An 18944-nucleotide genomic window follows, 5' to 3' on the forward strand; every position below is an offset into this window, starting at 1 on the left:
ATCGTGTCTGTTGTTGTTATTATCACGTCTGTTGTTGTTATTATCACGTCTGTTGTTGTTATTATTATCACGTCTGTTGTTGTTATTATCACATCTGTTGTTGTTATTATCGCGTCTGTTGTTGTTATTATCGTGTCTGTTGTTGCTATTATCACATCTGTTGTTATTATCACGTCTGTTGTTATTATCGCGTCTGTTGTTGTTATTATCGCGTCTGTTGTTGTTATTATCGCGTCTGTTGCCGTTATTATCGTGTCTGTTGTTGTTATTATCGCGTCTGTTGTTATTATCACATCTGTTGTTGTTATTATTATCACGTCTGTTGTTGTTATTATCACGTCTGTTGTTGTTATTATTATCACGTCTGTTGTTGTTATTATCACGTCTGTTGTTGTTATTATTATCACGTCTGTTGTTGTTATTATCACATCTGTTGTTATTATCGCGTCTGTTGTTGTTATTATCGTGTCTGTTGTTGCTATTATCACATCTGTTGTTATTATCACATCTGTTGTTATTATCACATCTGTTGTTATTATCACATCTGTTGTTATTATCACGTCTGTTGTTATTATCGCGTCTGTTGTTGTTATTAGCGCGTCTGTTGCCGTTATTATCGTGTCTGTTGTTGTTATTATCACGTCTGTTGTTGTTATTATCACGTCTGTTGTTGTTATTATTATCATGCCTGTTGTTGTTATTATCACATCTGTTGTTGTTATTATCGCGTCTGTTGTTGTTATTATCGTGTCTGTTGTTGCTATATCACATCTGTTGTTATTATCACGTTTGTTGTTGTTATTATCGCGTCTGTTGTTGTTATTATCGTGTCTGTTGTTGCTATTATCACATCTGTTGTTATTATCACGTCTGTTGTTGTTATTATCGCGTCTGTTGTTGTTATTATCGCGTCTGTTGTTATTATCGCGTCTGTTGTTGTTATTATCGTGTCTGTTGTTGTTATTATCACGTCGGTTGTTGATATTATGGTGTCTGTTATTATTATCGTGTCTGTTGTTATCGCGTCTGTTGTTGTTATTATCGTGTCTGTTGTTGTTATTATCACGTCGGTTGTTGTTGTTATTATCGCGTCTGTTGTTGTTGTTATTATTGCGTCTGTTGTTGTTGTTATTATCGCGTCTGTTGTTACTATCACGTCGGTTGTTGATATTATCGTGTCTGTTATTATTATCGTGTCTGTTGTTGTTGTTATCGCGTATGTTGTTGTTATTATCGTGTCTGTTATTATTATCGTGTCTGTTGTTATCGCGTCTGTTGTTGTTATTATCGTGTCTGTTGTTGTTATTATCGCGTCTGTTGTTGTTGTTATTAGTGCGTCTGTTGTTGTTGTTATTATCGCGTCTGTTGTTATTATCACGTCGGTTGTTGATATTATCGTGTCTGTTATTATTATCGTGTCTGTTGTTGTTGTTATCGCGTATGTTGTTGTTATTATCGTGTCTGTTGTTGTTATCGCGTCTGTTGTTGTTATTATCAAGGTTGTTGATATTATCGTGTCTGTTATTATTATCGTGTCTGTTGTTGTTGTTATCGCGTCTGTTGCTGTTATTATCGTGTCTGTTGTTATTATCACGTCGGTTGTTGTTGTTATTATCGTGTCTGTTGTTGTTGTTATCGCGTATGTTGTTGTTATTATCGTGTCTGTTGTTATTATCGTGTCTGTTGTTGTTGTTATCGCGTCTGTTGTTGTTATTATCGTGTTTGTTGTTGTTATCACGTCGGTTGTTGATATCATCGTGTCTGTTATTATTATCGTGTCTGTTGTTGTTGTTATCGCGTCTGTTGCTGTTATTATCGTGTCTGTTGTTATTATCACGTCGGTTGTTGTTGTTATTATCGTGTCTGTTGTTGTTGTTATCCCGTCTGTTGCTGTTATTATCGTGTCTGTTGTTATTATCACGTCGGTTGTTGATATCATCGTGTCTGTTATTATTATCGTGTCTGTTGTTGTTATTATCGTGTCTGTTGTTGTTATTATCACATCTGTTGCTGTTGTTATTATCGCGTCTGTTGTTGTTATTATCACGTCGGTTGTTGATATCATCGTGTCTGTTATTATTATCGTGTCTGTTTTTGTTATTATCACATCTGTTGTTGTTGTTATTATCGCGTCTGTTGTTGTTATTATTATCGCGTCTGTTGTTGTTATTATCACATCTGTTGTTGTTGTTATTATCGCGTCTGTTGTTGTTATTATCACGTCGGTTGTTGATATTATCGTGTCTGTTGTTATTATCATGTCTGTTGTTGTTGTTATTATCGCGTCTGTTGTTGTTATTATCACGTCGGTTGTTGATATTATCGCGTCTGTTGTTGTTATTATTATCGTGTCTGTTGTTGTTATTATCACATCTGTTGTTGTTGTTATTATCACGTCTGTTGTTGTTATTATCACGTCTGTTGTTGTTATTATCGCGTCTGTTGTTGTTATTATCATGTCTGTTGTTGTTATTATCACGTCTGTTGTTGTTATTATCGCGTCTGTTGTTATTATTATCACGTCTGTTGTTATTATTATCGTGTCTGTTGTTGTTATTATCACGTCTGTTGTTGTTATCACGTCTGTTGTTATTATTATCACGTCTGTTGTTGTTATTATCGCGTCTGTTGTTATTATTATCACGCCTGTTGTTGTTATTATCACGTCTGTTGTTGTTATTATCACGTCTGTTGTTATTATCGCGTCTGTTGTTATTATTATCACGCCTGTTGTTGTTATTATCACGTCTGTTGTTGTTATTATCACGTATGTTGTTGTTATTATCACGTCGGTTGTTGATATCATCGTGTCTGTTGTCATTATTGTCGCGTCTGTTGTTATTAAAAGTCCATCAATGATGACGTCTATAGAACTTCCTGATCAATAATAACATCTTTCTATATGTATTGACTGACGTTCCTTCTTCTCTCGCGTCAATCATCAGATTCAACAAACACTTAGATAAACACTAAATATAAATATAACAACAATAAATACATGTTCAACACATGAGTTGAAATAATAATATATAAAAACACTCATTCAAGGTTAAAGTTGAGGCAGTGCTGCCCCCACCAGGCCACTGTGACAAATTGCATCTTATTCCTACAATAACAATTAACATTTTTATTATCGTTATTATTATTATTTTATTGTTGTTATTAAATGTTAATGTTGATCTTCTTCTAACTTCCTACACGAGAAGAATCAACATCAAGAAACGACCTCGAACGTGTGAGATTAAGACACAAACATCAATAGATGAACAAACACAAACAAACACAAACACAGTAGAAAGTCATCAATAAAACCAGACGTGTTTGTTATTTAAGTTCCTTCTAGTTGTTAAATATACTGAGTCGATGAAGCAGAAACAATTAAATACGTTACATTAAAACAAACTAAACACATGTAGAATCTTTGACATGTTAATTCAAAGATTAAATCAGGATTAAATCAGGATTAAATCAGGATTAAATCAGGATTAAATCAAGATTAAATCAAGATTATTCCACGAGCTCGTGATCGACGTTAGAGATGCTAACTAGCATGTTGCTACTGAGCAGCTAATGCTAACAGGCTGAACACGTTATTGTATCAACAGTTTCACCAGAAGTTCTTCTGACTCCTGCGGCTCCACGACCTCCTCGGACATCATCCTGTGGTCCAGTCCTGCCGACAGGTGAGCTCCTCAGGTGAGCTCCTCAGGTGAGCTGCGCAGGTGAAGAGCAGCAACAACAACACGCTCAGCAGCAGCAGCTCAACTAATCGAGCGCAGAGAAGCCTGTGACGTCGATCAGTTCTGTGACGTCACTGCAGTCCTGAACACGGTCGAGACCTGTTGGACTCGTGATGACGTCATTAGTTGGAGAGAAGGGTCAAGGTTCAACATAAACGCTCGTTACAAACGTTCGACTGAAACTTCAACGTTGATGGATTTTAACCATTTTATGGTTTATTTTCGACTGAACTTCAAATCATTTGAACATGTTTTTATGTTTATGTTCTTAAGTTTATGTTCAAACATCAAAATATATCAACAGTCAAGTAAGAACCAGTTTGTTTTCACAGCTGCTGACGTCACTGCTGCTGTGAATGTGTGAGTGTGTGTGTGACTGTGTGTGTGTGTGTGCGAGTGTGTGTGACTGCGTGTGTGTGTGTGTGTGTGTGTGTGTGAGATAATACACTTTACAACCAGCGTAAAATAAAAACAAGGCCATGGTTCATATTTATTTTGTTGCTCACTTCAGAACAAACACAAGACACATCGATGACACTGATGTGGAGACACTGTGGCGTGGAGACACACACTGTGGCGTGGACACACACACTGTGGCGTGGACACACACACTGTGGCGTGGACACACACACTGTGGCGTGGACACACACACTGTGGACATGATGTAAAAATGGGTAAAGAAAAGAGGAAAAGAAACAAAACAACCTCCAGTAAATGGAATAAATCAAACGTTCACTAAAAACATCTTTAAAGAGTAAAGGTCGTCCGTCACTAAAGGTCATCCGTCACTAAAGGTCATCCGTCACTAAAGGTCATCCATGTCCACGTCCTCCTGTAGCTTCTGAACCATCTTGTCTTCCATCTGTTTGGGTTTGTCTGGAGAGAAGAAGAATGTTGGTCATGTGACTCGTTCCTCACGGTTCATTGGCTCAACAGTCAAACACAAGCGTCAACAATGAAACCTTCTGAAGGTTTGAAACTAAAGACCAACATCTTCTTCTTGACCTGAAGACACCGAGTCGTACCTGCGTGAGGAGCCTTGATCAGGTGGATGTTCTTCTTCACTTCGTTGATGGCGTCTTCCTTCTCCAGCTGTTTGCTCTTGTTCAACCTGAAGGAACAGATTCTCAGGTAAATAAACTGATAAAGTTTAAATGAGAGCGGAGCGAGCAAACACGTCGGCCACGGGGGGCGCCATGTTGCAGTATTTAAATGATTCTTCTTCTCTCACCTGTTCATGATGAATCGTGCTTGTCGTTTGCGTTTGATTTCTTCAACTCTCTTGAGAGCTTCCACTGGAGGAACACGAGCAGAAGGTTAGACTCAGAGGATGTTTGTGTAACAATCCTGAGGGTTCGGGTCAGAACCACAGACGCACCTGTGTTGTCCCAGAGCTCTCGGCTGTACTTCAGCGGGATGTTCCTGCGCTTCTCAAACTCCAGAGAATTATCCTGACGACGGAAAGCGTTGATCAATAACACGTTTGTAAGTTAAAAAGACGATCAATAACACGTTTGTAAGTCAAAAAGACGATCAATAACACGTTTGTAAGTTAAAAAGACGATCAATAACACGTTTGTAAGTCAAAAAGACCATCAATAACACGTTTGTAAGTCAAAAAGACGATCAATAACACGTTTGTAAGTCAAAAAGACGATCAATAACACGTTTGTAAGTCAAAAAGACGATCAATAACACGTTTGTAAGTCAAAAAGACGATCAATAACACGTTTGTAAGTCAAAAAGACGATCAATAACACGTTTGTAAGTTAAAAAGACGATCAATAACACGTTTGTAAGTTAGAAAGACGATCAATAACACGTTTGTAAGTTAAAAAGACGATCAATAACACGTTTGTAAGTCAAAAAGACGATCAATAACACGTTTGTAAGTTAAAAAGACGATCAATAACACGTTAAGTTAAAAAGACGATCAATAACACGTTAAGTCAATAAAGACGATCAATAACACGTTAAGTCAATAATACGATCAATAACACGTTAAGTCATAAAGACGATCAATAACACGTTAAGTCATAAAGACGATCAATAACACGTTAAGTCAATAAGACGATCAATAACACGTTAAGTCAATAAGACGATCAATAACACGTTTGTAAGTTAAAAAGACGATCAATAACACGTTAAGTTAAAAAGACGATCAATAACACGTTAAGTCAATAAAGACGATCAATAACACGTTAAGTCAATAATACGATCAATAACACGTTAAGTCAATAATACGATCAATAACACGTTAAGTCATAAAGACGATCAATAACACGTTAAGTCATAAAGACGATCAATAACACGTTAAGTCAATAAGACGATCAATAACACGTTAAGTCAATAAAGACGATCAATAACACGTTAAGTCATAAAGACGATCAATAACACGTTAAGTCAATAATACGATCAATAACACGTTAAGTCAATAATACGATCAATAACACGTTAAGTCAATAATACGATCAATAACACGTTAAGTCAATAATACGATCAATAACACGTTAAGTCAATAATACGATCAATAACACGTTAAGTCAATAATACGATCAATAACACGTTAAGTCAATAAAGACGATCAATAACACGTTAAGTCAATAATACGATCAATAACACGTTAAGTCAATAAAGACGATCAATAACACGTTAAGTCAATAAGACGATCAATAACACGTTAAGTCAATAAGACGATCAATAACACGTTAAGTCAATAAAGACGATCAATAACACGTTAAGTCAATAAGACGATCAATAACACGTTAAGTCAATAATACGATCAATAACACGTTAAGTCAATAAAGACGATCAATAACACGTTAAGTCAATAATACGATCAATAACACGTTAAGTCAATAAGACGATCAATAACACGTTAAGTCAATAAAGACGATCAATAACACGTTAAGTCAATAAGACGATCAATAACACGTTAAGTCAATAAAGACGATCAATAACACGTTAAGTTAAAAAGACGATCAATAACACGTTAAGTTAAAAAGACGATCAATAACACGTTAAGTCAATAATACGATCAATAACACGTTAAGTTAAAAAGACGATCAATAACACGTTAAGTCAATAATACGATCAATAACACGTACGACTGTCAGCTCCTTTCCTGACGACTTCCTGAAAGCCTTCGTCCATCTGGTTTTCCTCGGGTTTCGCTTCTTCTTGAAGTTCTTGTGACACTTTGACCTGCAGAAGCGAAACGCCTGCGAAACACAAGAGAAGAAGTTTAAAGAATCAGGAGTGAAATATTATTATGATTATTATTATTATTACACCTATAATAATAAATAATTATTAATAATCAGAATAATAACTACTGAACGGATCAATTAAAAAATATATAAATAAAATCAAAATAAAGTGTTAAAATTGTTATTTTAAACACAGATTTAAGAAACAATGTTCAGACACAAGTGCACTGTAGTGTCACTCGCCTCCACCAGATGGCGCACTGACTACACGAACGACGAGTTAAATGTCTTTATCGTTCAAAGTCTAGAAATAATGCAGCGCATCTTGACCTTTGACCCACGGAGGGAAATATATTCACACACACGCGCGGTTGAAGTTGTGTTGACCTGTGACGTCATCATGTGTGAAGCCTCGTTGTGGTCACACGTGAGGAGCTAACATTAGCCACATGCTAACAACACACGTCGCTTCAGTCAACAACATACATCTCATATAGAATTGTTATCATGACACGTGTCTCACCTTACAGTCGTTCCGTACGAACATCATCCCGTGCCCCGGGTACACCGGGGACGAGCAGAAGTAACACTTTTCGATGCGCATCGTCGCAGCAGAAGCGTTGCTGCCGCGACCGGAAGAGAAGAGGCCGCTCCTCCTCCTTCTTCTTCTACGGTGAGCACTGCTGCTGCTGCTGCCCCCTGCTGGAGGAGCGACAACTGTGCGTCTGTGTAGCGACTGATGTTTGTGTATAAAGTGTTTGTTTTTAACCCTTGACTGTGATATTTAAAATGTATTTTTTAATGTTTATCCAAGTTTGATCACATTTGTAACAAATCATCAGCATTTATAATGTATTCACGTCATTGTTAGACGTAGATTCTTAAGATAACGTGTAAATCTAAAGTTAAGTTAAGAACATTTAATCACTATTTGAAAGAACAAATGACAAGTTTTATTTTTCTTATTGTGTCTGATGTGTTAAAGTCATTTTTTAGTCGTTGAGTCACATTTGAACGACAACAAAGTTCCAAGAACATGTTTATTCTCACATGTGATCATCTTAACATCATCTTTACACACTTTTTTGTTCACTTTGGCTTAAAAACACTAGAAATCTTGTAAAAACTTAAATAAAAACAAGTAAAATCTACACAGTAAATCTACACCTGAGAGAAGCAGCAACAAACAGTTACAACTTGAAACAGAAACATTCCTTTGAGAAAAAACACATTAAAGCTACGAAAAGTTTTCTTGTCACAACATGCTTTGAAAGTCTTTAAAAAAGTTTCTCTCGCTTGTTTTCAGTGAAACTAAAGAAACGTTAAATCAAACGAAGAACTCGAACGCAAGAATGAAAATGAAGCCAAAGAAAATCACTAAACATTGTTTTCACTTTCTTTGGTTCCAATAATTTGTGTTTCAAGATATAAAAGTTGATTATGTTGCTCGTCGCTCGTTCATCTGTGATCGTCTCGACCTTCATCATCGTCATCGTCATGTGACGCCGGATCGAAGTAAAGTCTGAGCAACGACGCAACTCTTTGGATATTAGCGTCACCGCTGCTGTCAGCGATGCTTCTCAAGGCAGTGGAGGCTCCAGTTAAAGCTTCTCAAGATCAAACCATCGAACTTCAACGGAACGAACTTCATTTTTGGCAAACAGACCCTCGGCGTGTCTTTTTGGTTTCATTGACTCTCAAGTCTTTGGTTCAAACGTCTTTGGATCCACGTCAGCAAACGTTAAGTTAAAGCTTCGGTTCACGGAAGTCTTGACAAAAGATAAAGCACTTCGTGTTCGGAGAAAATCAACCGAAGTCGTCGAAAATGTTGCGAAAAAGAAATTCAAAAAGGCGATGACTTGACGTCACTCGAACCCTGAGTGGATACAAGAAGTAGATAAACAGGAAGTGAGGTGGGGAGACAGGAAGTGAGGTAGGTAAACAGGAAGTGGGGTAGGTAAACAGGAAGTGAGGTGGGGAGACAGGAAGTGAGGTAGAGCAACAGGAAGTGAGGTGGGAAACAGGAAGTGAAGTAGAGTAACAGGAAGTGAGGTAGAGTAACAGGAAGTGAAGTAGAGTAACAGGAAGTGAAGTAGAGTAACAGGAATTGAGGTAGAGTAACAGGAAGTGAGGTAGAGTAACAGGAAGTGAGGTAGAGTAACAGGAAGTGAGGTAGAGTAACAGGAAGTGAGGTAGAGTAACAGGAAGTGAGGTAGAGTAACAGGAAGTGAGGTAGAGTAACAGGAAGTGAAGTAGAGTAACAGGAATTGAGGTAGAGTAACAGGAAGTGAGGTAGAGTAACAGGAAGTGAGGTAGAGTAACAGGAAGTGAGGTAGAGTAACAGGAAGTGAGGTAGAGTAACAGGAAGTGAGGTAGACGGAGCAGCAGGCGAGCTCGAGACTCGCTCCAGTGAAGAGAAACAAATGAAAAATCTCTGGACTCTTTCAAACATTCGTCACAGGTGAGTTTCAGAAGAAACAGTCGAAGGTTCTAAACGAGTAACATTCGTAATCCTGAGGTAGATCTGAAGACACGTCGTCCTCCTGGTCCAGAGTCGTCCTTGGAATAAGTAGAAGGCGAAGGTGAAGGTGGTGAATCTTCAGCAGGGTCAAGGCCGTGGTCGGTGTTTTATCTGCATGTGGAGCAGACGCTCTTCTCTGCCTCGAGCCCATGAGCAGGACGTGGTTCAGCAGCTGTGTGAGCACAGGTCCGGCTGGAGTCGCTGACCTCGTCGGTGGAGTAGTGACCCGAGTCCGAGGTCTCCGGGCTGACCTCGCTGGAGCCCTCCGAGTGAGACGGTCCGTAGATGATCTCCCGGGACGACGGCGGCAGCGGCTTGGAACCCAAACGCTCCTCGTACCTCAGAACCACTTTCCCGGCCTCGTACAGACTGGCTCTGCTCGCCGCCTGAGAAGATCTGAGAGTCAGAGACTTGATCTGACGTCCAGACTCACCTCCGGACTCACGTCGTCTTCTGGCATCACGTCTCTCTGCAGCAGCAGCCAGCGCTGGTTCTGGTTCTGGACCGGCCCGGCACTGTTGATCAGGAACCTGGCGCCGCCCTGATGAACACCCGACACACACGTGAGACACTCGACGATTTACTTGGATTCGTTTTGTTCAATGAACGCAACGTTTTCCTGGATTTATCCTGAACATGTTTCTGGCGCCACCGTGTGTCAGACTCTTGAACTGACGTCACTATTAGATTCATGTGAAAGTAAGATAAGGTAAGGTAAAACTTTATTGATCATTTCCATCTGAAAATATTATAATATAGTATATAGTAGAATTAGTTAAACGTTTCAAACAGTGAAACTTGCATTTTTTTTACTGAAATGTTGTTGTTTATAAGTATTTATTTATTTTTTCTTAAAGCAAATTATTTTTCACAAAGTTTTAAATAGAAAATTTGAATAATAAAATAAAAATAGTATAAAGTGCCATCAGTCAATATTATGTTAAACTTAGTTTATATAACTTAATAACTGGTTTTGTTTTAATAAATGTAATCACAATATCAAACTAAAACTACGATTAATTAGTAAAATATTCAAATGTTCTAATTCTATAAGATTCAATGTTTAATATAGAAATGATTGAATTCATTTTTCAGGAGTTTTTACTTCAGTTCTTAGTTTAAAGTGAAACTTGATTCATGTTTTAAATGCTCGACAACATCCTCGTCTCACCTCGGCTTCGATAAAGTGCTCGGAGATCATCGGCATCAAAGCCTCGACGTTCTCCGGGTGAAGATCGTTGTTCCGAGCAGGAGCCGCGAGAACCTTGTGACCCGGAGACTTTCTAGAAGACAAGAGTGAACGTTTTAATGTAACGACTCTTGAAACACATGAAGACTGAAAGAAAAGAGTAAGTAAGTAAGTAAGTAAGTAATATATATTTATATAGCGCTTTTCCAGACCAGGGTCACAAAGCGCTTAAACAATCAAAACAATACTCAATAAAGTATATACTTTAAAGATCAAGATAATACTGAGAACAACACAGGAGTTCCAGAAATTCAAGGAAAAGCCTGAACAAATAGAAACGTCTTAAGATGTTTCTTAAAGGAGTCAGTAGATCATCAAACACAGATGTTTCTTGAAGGAGTCAGTAGATCATCAAGCGCAAAGAGAGAGAAGATTGTTCCAAAGCTTAGGAGCAACAGCCTGAAAAGATTTCTCTCCTCTGGTCCTGAACCGTGTGCGTGGAACCATAAGTAGATTCTGATCCACAGACCTCAGAGCCCGAGCTGGGGTGTAAGTCTGGATCAGATCATGAAGGTCTGACCATGAATAGATCTGAAAGTAAGAACCAGAATTTTAAAATGATCCTGAAAGAAACTGGAAGCCAGTGAAGAGTTTGAAGGAGAAATGTGAGTTCTTCTACTAGAGCGGCTCAGAGTTCTGAATCAACTGCAGACGAGACGATCCTTCTTGTTAAGACATGAAAACAAACTGTTACAATAGTCCAGACGAGAAGAAACAAACGCATGGATTATAAGATCCAGATCATGTTCCGACAACATTTTCCTAAGTTTAGAGATTTTTCTCAGTTGAAGGAAACAGTTTCTGGTCAGTTTTCTTCAGTGTCGAACAAGAGACATGTCTTTATCAAATACAACACCCAGGTTTCTCAGGCTCAGTTTGACAGACTGACATAAGTCACTCAAGTACTGACTCAACCCTGGAATCTTATCATCAACAATCACCAGAGTTTCAGTTTTGTCCACATTTAGCTTCAAAGTGTTTTCACTCATTGTTTGATTTCTAGCAACAATTGACTAAGTTCAGCCTCTGGAGCTCAGTTGGATCAACAGAGCAGTAGAGCTGGATGTCATCAGCAAACATGTGATAAGAAACATCTGGAAATCTCTGAATGATTTTACCGAGAGGAATCAAGTACAGCAAAAACAATAAAGGACCCAGAACAGAACCTTGAGGGACTCCACACAACAGATCTGCCGATTCAGACCTCATTTGATTGGCAGATACACTAAAACTGCGCCCAGAAAGGTAAGATGAGAACCATTCTAACACAGACCCAGACAGTCTTCATCCCTCAGTCTTCTCAGCAGGATCTGGTTCAACTGTGTCAAAGACTGACGACAGATCCAAGAGAACCAGAACATCATGATGTCACTGGACACTTTCAATAAAGAGTGAACGTAACAATGTAACGACTCTTGAAACACATGAAGACTGAAAGAAAAGAGTGAACGTAACAATGTAACGACTCTTGAAACACATGAAGACTGAAAGAAAAGAGTGAACGTATCAATGTAACGACTCTTGAAACACATGAAGACTAAAAGAAAAGAGTGAACGTATCAATGTAACGACTCTTGAAACACATGAAGACTGAAAGAAAAGAGTGAACGTAACAATGTAACGACTCTTGAAACACATGAAGACTGAAAGAAAAGAGTGAACGTATCAATGTAACGACTCTTGAAACACATGAAGACTGAAAGAAAAGAGTGAACGTAACAATGTAACGACTCTTGAAACACATGAAGACTGAAAGAAAAGAGTGAACGTAACAATGTAACGACTCTTGAAACACATGAAGACTAAAAGAAAAGAGTGAACGTATCAATGTAACGACTCTTGAAACACATGAAGACTGAAAGAAAAGAGTGAACGTATCAATGTAACGACTCTTGAAACACATGAAGACTGAAAGAAAAGAGTGAACGTATCAATGTAACGACTCTTGAAACACATGAAGACTGAAAGAAAAGAGTGAACGTAACAATGTAACGACTCTTGAAACACATGAAGACTAAAAGAAAAGAGTGAACGTATCAATGTAACGACTCTTGAAACACATGAAGACTAAAAGAAAAGAGTGAACGTAACAATGTAACGACTCTTGAAACACATGAAGACTAAAAGAAAAGAGTGAACGTATCAATGTAACGACTCTTGAAACACATGAAGACTAAAAGAAAAGAGTGAACGTAACAATGTAACGACTCTTGAAACACATGAAGACTGAAAGAAAAGAGTGAACGTATCAATGTAACGACTCTTGAAACACATGAAGACTAAAAGAAAAGAGTGAACGTATCAATGTAACGACTCTTGAAACACATGAAGACTGAAAGAAAAGAGTGAACGTAACAATGTAACGACTCTTGAAACACATGAAGACTAAAAGAAAAGAGTGAACGTATCAATGTAACGACTCTTGAAACACATGAAGACTAAAAGAAAAGAGTGAACGTATCAATGTAACGACTCTTGAAACACATGAAGACTAAAAGAAAAGAGTGAACGTATCAATGTAACGACTCTTGAAACACATGAAGACTGAAAGAAAAGAGTGAACGTATCAATGTAACGACTCTTGAAACACATGAAGACTGAAAGAAAAGAGTGAACGTATCAATGTAACGACTCTTGAAACACATGAAGACTAAAAGAAAAGAGTGAACGTATCAATGTAACGACTCTTGAAACACATGAAGACTAAAAGAAAAGAGTGAACGTAACAATGTAACGACTCTTGAAACACATGAAGACTGAAAGAAAAGAGTGAACGTATCAATGTAACGACTCTTGAAACACATGAAGACTAAAAGAAAAGAGTGAACGTAACAATGTAACGACTCTTGAAACACATGAAGACTAAAAGAAAAGAGTGAACGTATCAATGTAACGACTCTTGAAACACATGAAGACTAAAAGAAAAGAGTGAACGTAACAATGTAACGACTCTTGAAACACATGAAGACTAAAAGAAAAGAGTGAACGTATCAATGTAACGACTCTTGAAACACATGAAGACTAAAAGAAAAGAGTGAACGTATCAATGTAACGACTCTTGAAACACATGAAGACTAAAAGAAAAGAGTGAACGTATCAATGTAACGACTCTTGAAACACATGAAGACTAAAAGAAAAGAGTGAACGTATCAATGTAACGACTCTTGAAACACATGAAGACTAAAAGAAAAGAGTGAACGTATCAATGTAACGACTCTTGAAACACATGAAGACTGAAAGAAAAGAGTGAACGTATCAATGTAACGACTCTTGAAACACATGAAGACTAAAAGAAAAGAGTGAACGTATCAATGTAACGACTCTTGAAACACATGAAGACTGAAAGAAAAGAGTGAACGTAACAATGTAACGACTCTTGAAACACATGAAGACTGAAAGAAAAGAGTGAACGTATCAATGTAACGACTCTTGAAACACATGAAGACTAAAAGAAAAGAGTGAACGTATCAATGTAACGACTCTTGAAACACATGAAGACTAAAAGAAAAGAGTGAACGTAACAATGTAACGACTCTTGAAACACATGAAGACTAAAAGAAAAGAGTGAACGTATCAATGTAACGACTCTTGAAACACATGAAGACTGAAAGAAAAGAGTGAACGTATCAATGTAACGACTCTTGAAACACATGAAGACTAAAAGAAAAGAGTGAACGTATCAATGTAACGACTCTTGAAACACATGAAGACTAAAAGAAAAGAGTGAACGTAACAATGTAACGACTCTTGAAACACATGAAGACTGAAAGAAAAGAGTGAACGTATCAATGTAACGACTCTTGAAACACATGAAGACTGAAAGAAAAGAGTGAACGCATCACTGTAACGACTCTTGAAACACATGAAGACTAAAAGAAAAGAGTGAACGTATCAATGTAACGACTCTTGAAACACATGAAGACTGAAAGAAAAGAGTGAACGTAACAATGTAACGACTCTTGAAACACATGAAGACTGAAAGAAAAGAGTGAACGTATCAATGTAACGACTCTTGAAACACATGAAGACTGAAAGAAAAGAGTGAACGTAACAATGTAACGACTCTTGAAACACATGAAGACTGAAAGAAAAGAGTGAACGTATCAATGTAACGACTCTTGAAACACATGAAGACTGAAAGAAAAGAGTGAACGTATCAATGTAACGACTCTTGAAACACATGAAGACTAAAAGAAAAGAGTGAACGTATCAATGTAACGACTCTTGAAACACATGAAGACTGAAAGAAAAGAGTGAACGTATCAATGTAACGACTCTTGAAACACATGAAGACTAAAAGAAAAGAGTGAACGTATCAATGTAACGACTCTTGAAACACATGAAGACTAAAAGAAAAGAGTGAACGTATCAATGTAACGACTCTTGAAACACATGAAGACTGAAAGAAAAGAGTGAACGTAACAATGTAACGACTCTTGAAACACATGAAGACTGAAAGAAAAGAGTGAACGTATCAATGTAACGACTCTTGAAACACATGAAGACTGAAAGAAAAGAGTGAACGTATCAATGTAACGACTCTTGAAACACATGAAGACTGAAAGAAAAGAGTGAACGTAACAATGTAACGACTCTTGAAACACATGAAGACTAAAAGAAAAGAGTGAACGTAACAATGTAACGACTCTTGAAACACATGAAGACTGAAAGAAAAGAGTGAACGTATCAATGTAACGACTCTTGAAACACATGAAGACTGAAAGAAAAGAGTGAACGTAACAATGTAACGACTCTTGAAGACTCACCTCTGGCGACTCTTGCTGATCAGGATCAAGGCACACATGACGATGCAGGACAAGGCGATGCTGACGCCGACGATGATGCCGGTCATGGACTTCTGGTCGATGTGATAAAGACCGTCAGAAAAGACTGGAGGAGAAGAGGATGGAGTTCAAATGACTACGATGACGATAGATCGCAGGAACAAACACATGTTTAACTCAATCTTCCGTTTATTTAACTCCTTCTTAACTTCAAACTATTGGAAATAATAGAATCTTCTAAAATCAATGATCTATTTTTGCCTGATCAATGGAATGAAATCAATCAATATCATATTAAAACATTCAAACTTGACACTAAAGACTTGAATGTCTTAGAAATGACTCAATAATGTTCGGTTCTTTCACGAACACTTTGACGATTCTAAACATTTGACTCACTAGCTTCACATGATGAGATGAAAACATGAAGACTCACCCAGTGACTCCTGAAGGTTCTCTGAGTGACGGGGGTTCTTGCTGCGAGAGTGACTTCGTCTGAGAGGAAGTTCCACCACCTGAGAGAACGGTCCGTCGCCGACCTGGTTGGAGGCGGAAATCTTCACCAGGTAAACGTTTCCTGCCTCGAGTTTCTCCAGGAGAGCCATCGTGTGAGTCCCTACGACACATGAGCAACTGTAACTACACTGTAGTGCAGCACTGTAACTACACTGTAGTGCAGCACTGTAACTACACTGTAGTGCAGCAGTATAACTACACTGTAGTGCAGCAGTATAACTACACTGTAGTGCAGCAGTGTAACTACACTGTAGTGCAGCACTGTAACTACACTGTAGTGCAGCACTGTAACTACACTGTAGTGCAGCAGTATAACTACACTGTAGTGCAGCAGTATAACTACACTGTAGTGCAGCAGTGTAACTACACTGTAGTGCAGCACTGTAACTACACTGTAGTACAGCACTGTAACTACACTGTAGTGTCGCACTGTAACTACACTGTAGTACAGCACTGTAACTACACTGTAGTGCAGCACTGTAACTACACTGTAGTGCAGCACTGTAACTACACTGTAGTGCAGCACTGTAACTACACTGTAGTACAGCACTGTAACTACACTGTAGTGCAGCACTGTAACTACACTGTAGTGCAGCACTGTAACTACACTGTAGTGCAGCACTGTAACTACACTGTAGTGCAGCAGTGTAACTACACTGTAGTGCAGCACTGTAACTACACTGTAGTACAGCACTGTAACTACACTGTAGTGCAGCACTGTAACTACACTGTAGTGCAGCACTGTAACTACACTGTAGTACAGCACTGTAACTACACTGTAGTGTCGCACTGTAACTACACTGTAGTACAGCACTGTAACTACACTGTAGTGCAGCACTGTAACTACACTGTAGTGTCGCACTGTAACTACACTGTAGTGCAGCAGTATAACTACACTGTAGTGCAGCACTGTAACTACACTGTAGTACAGCACTGTAACTACACTGTAGTGTCGCACTGTAACTACACTGTAGTACAGCACTGTAACTACACTGTAGTGCAGCACTGTAACTACACTGTAGTGCAGCACTGTAACTACACTGTAGTACAGCACTGTAACTACACTGTAGTGCAGCACTGTAACTACACTGTAGTGCAGCACTGTAACTACACTGTAGTGCAGCACTGTAACTACACTGTAGTGCAGCAGTGTAACTACACTGTAGTGCAGCACTGTAACTACACTGTAGTACAGCACTGTAACTACACTGTAGTGCAGCACTGTAACTACACTGTAGTGCAGCACTGTAACTACACTGTAGTACAGCACTGTAACTACACTGTAGTGTCGCACTGTAACTACACTGTAGTACAGCACTGTAACTACACTGTAGTGCAGCACTGTAACTACACTGTAGTGTCGCACTGTAACTACACTGTAGTGCAGCAGTATAACTACACTGTAGTACAGCACTGTAACTACACTGTAGTGCAGCACTGTAACTACACTGTAGTGTCGCACTGTAACTACACTGTAGTGTCGCACTGTAACTACACTGTAGTGCAGCAGTATAACTACACTGTAGTGCAGCACTGTAACTACACTGTAGTGCAGCAGTATAACTACACTGTAGTGTCGCACTGTAACTACACTGTAGTGTCGCACTGTAACTACACTGTAGTACAGCAGTATAACTACACTGTAGTGCAGCACTGTAACTACACTGTAGTGCAGCAGTATAACTACACTGTAGTGCAGCACTGTAACTACACTGTAGTGCAGCAGTATAACTACACTGTAGTGCAGCAGTATAACTACACTGTAGTGCAGCACTGTAACTACACTGTAGTGCAGCAGTATAACTACACTGTAGTGCAGCAGTATAACTACACTGTAGTGCAGCACTGTAACTACACTGTATTGCAGCAGTATAACTACACTGTAGTGCAGCAGTATAACTACACTGTAGTACAGCAGTATAACTACACTGTAGTGCAGCACTGTAACTACACTGTAGTGCAACAGTATAACTACACTGTAGTGCAGCACTGTAACTACACTGTAGTGCAGCAGTATAACTACACTGTAGTGCAGCAGTATAACTACACTGTAGTGCAGCACTGTAACTACACTGTAGTGCAGCAGTATAACTACACTGTAGTGCAGCACTGTAACTACACTGTAGTGCAGCAGTATAACTACACTGTAGTGCAGCAGTATAACTACACTGTAGTGCAGCACTGTAACTACACTGTAGTGCAGCACTGTAACTACACTGTAGTGCAGCAGTATAACTACACTGTAGTGCAGCAGTATAACTACACTGTAGTGCAGCACTGTAACTACACTGTAGTGCAGCAGTATAACTACACTGTAGTGCAGCACTGTAACTACACTGTAGTGCAGCACTGTAACTACACTGTAGTACAGCAGTGTAACTACACTGTAGTACAGCAGTATAACTACACTGTAGTGCAGCAGTGTAACTACACTGTAGTGCAGCAGTATAACTACACTGTAGTGCAGCAGTGTAACTACACTGTAGTGCAGCAGTATAACTACACTGTAGTGCAGCACTGTAACTACACTGTAGTGCAGCAGTATAACTACACTGTAGTGCAGCACTGTAACTACACTGTAGTACAGCACTGTAACTACACTGTAGTGCAGCAGTATAACTACACTGTAGTAAAGCAGTATAACTACACTGTAGTGCAGCACTGTAACTACACTGTAGTGCAGCAGTATAACTACACTGTAGTGCAGCACTGTAACTACACTGTAGTGCAGCAGTATAACTACACTGTAGTGCAGCAGTGTAACTACACTGTAGTGCAGCAGTATAACTACACTGTAGTGCAGCAGTGTAACTACACTGTAGTGCAGCAGTGTAACTACACTGTAGTGCAGCAGTATAACTACACTGTAGTGCAGCAGTGTAACTACACTGTAGTACAGCAGTATAACTACACTGTAGTGCAGCA

The 18944-nt window shown here is 38.7% G+C and overlaps 3 protein-coding genes across 3 annotated transcripts in view; all 3 read right to left on the minus strand.

Annotated features, from left to right (window-relative positions):
- LOC148074532 (cAMP-regulated phosphoprotein 19-B-like) overlaps positions 1 to 3780 on the minus strand; it is a 5508-nt gene extending 1728 nt beyond the window's left edge. Inside the window, exon 1 of the mRNA XM_087797886.1 lies at positions 3612 to 3780. Within this exon, the coding sequence (XP_087654012.1) occupies positions 3612 to 3659 (48 nt within the window). The 5' untranslated portion in view covers positions 3660 to 3780. The remainder of the gene's footprint in view (positions 1 to 3611) is intronic.
- Positions 3781 to 4218: 438 nt separating this feature from the next.
- rsl24d1 (ribosomal L24 domain containing 1) lies at positions 4219 to 7607 on the minus strand. Its single transcript, XM_087797046.1, has 6 exons — positions 7473 to 7607; positions 6848 to 6961; positions 5119 to 5191; positions 4972 to 5035; positions 4766 to 4851; positions 4219 to 4616 (listed from the first exon to the last, which is right to left on the minus strand). Exons 1-6 carry the CDS (start codon positions 7551 to 7553, stop codon positions 4546 to 4548), a joined length of 489 nt encoding a protein of 162 aa, XP_087653172.1. The 5' UTR covers positions 7554 to 7607; the 3' UTR covers positions 4219 to 4545.
- Positions 7608 to 9216: 1609 nt separating this feature from the next.
- prtgb (protogenin homolog b (Gallus gallus)) overlaps positions 9217 to 18944 on the minus strand; it is a 29749-nt gene continuing 20021 nt past the window's right edge. The window contains exons 15-19 of the mRNA XM_087797177.1: positions 15940 to 16119; positions 15486 to 15609; positions 10642 to 10753; positions 9892 to 10011; positions 9217 to 9856 (exon numbers count right to left, since the gene is read on the minus strand). Coding sequence (XP_087653303.1) covers positions 9578 to 9856; positions 9892 to 10011; positions 10642 to 10753; positions 15486 to 15609; positions 15940 to 16119 — 815 coding nt within the window. The 3' untranslated portion in view covers positions 9217 to 9577. The remainder of the gene's footprint in view (positions 9857 to 9891; positions 10012 to 10641; positions 10754 to 15485; positions 15610 to 15939; positions 16120 to 18944) is intronic.

Source organism: Callionymus lyra, chromosome 8 (genome assembly GCF_982586985.1).
Source record: "Callionymus lyra chromosome 8, fCalLyr1.hap1.1, whole genome shotgun sequence".
Taxonomy (NCBI): domain Eukaryota; kingdom Metazoa; phylum Chordata; class Actinopteri; order Syngnathiformes; family Callionymidae; genus Callionymus; species Callionymus lyra.

What these genes read in the sequence shown, in the direction of transcription:
- rsl24d1 (XM_087797046.1), bottom strand. Translation starts at nt 7,553, where the DNA reads ATGCGCATCGAAAAGTGTTACTTCTGCTCGTCCCCGGTGTACCCGGGG. An exon ending in TCGTACGGAACGACTGTAAG is followed by an intron (nt 6,962 to 7,472) that starts GTGAGACACGTG and finishes TGTGTTTCGCAG; the next exon opens with GCGTTTCGCTTCTGCAGGTC. An exon ending in CAGGAAAGGAGCTGACAGTC is followed by an intron (nt 5,192 to 6,847) that starts GTACGTGTTATT and finishes TTCCGTCGTCAG; the next exon opens with GATAATTCTCTGGAGTTTGA.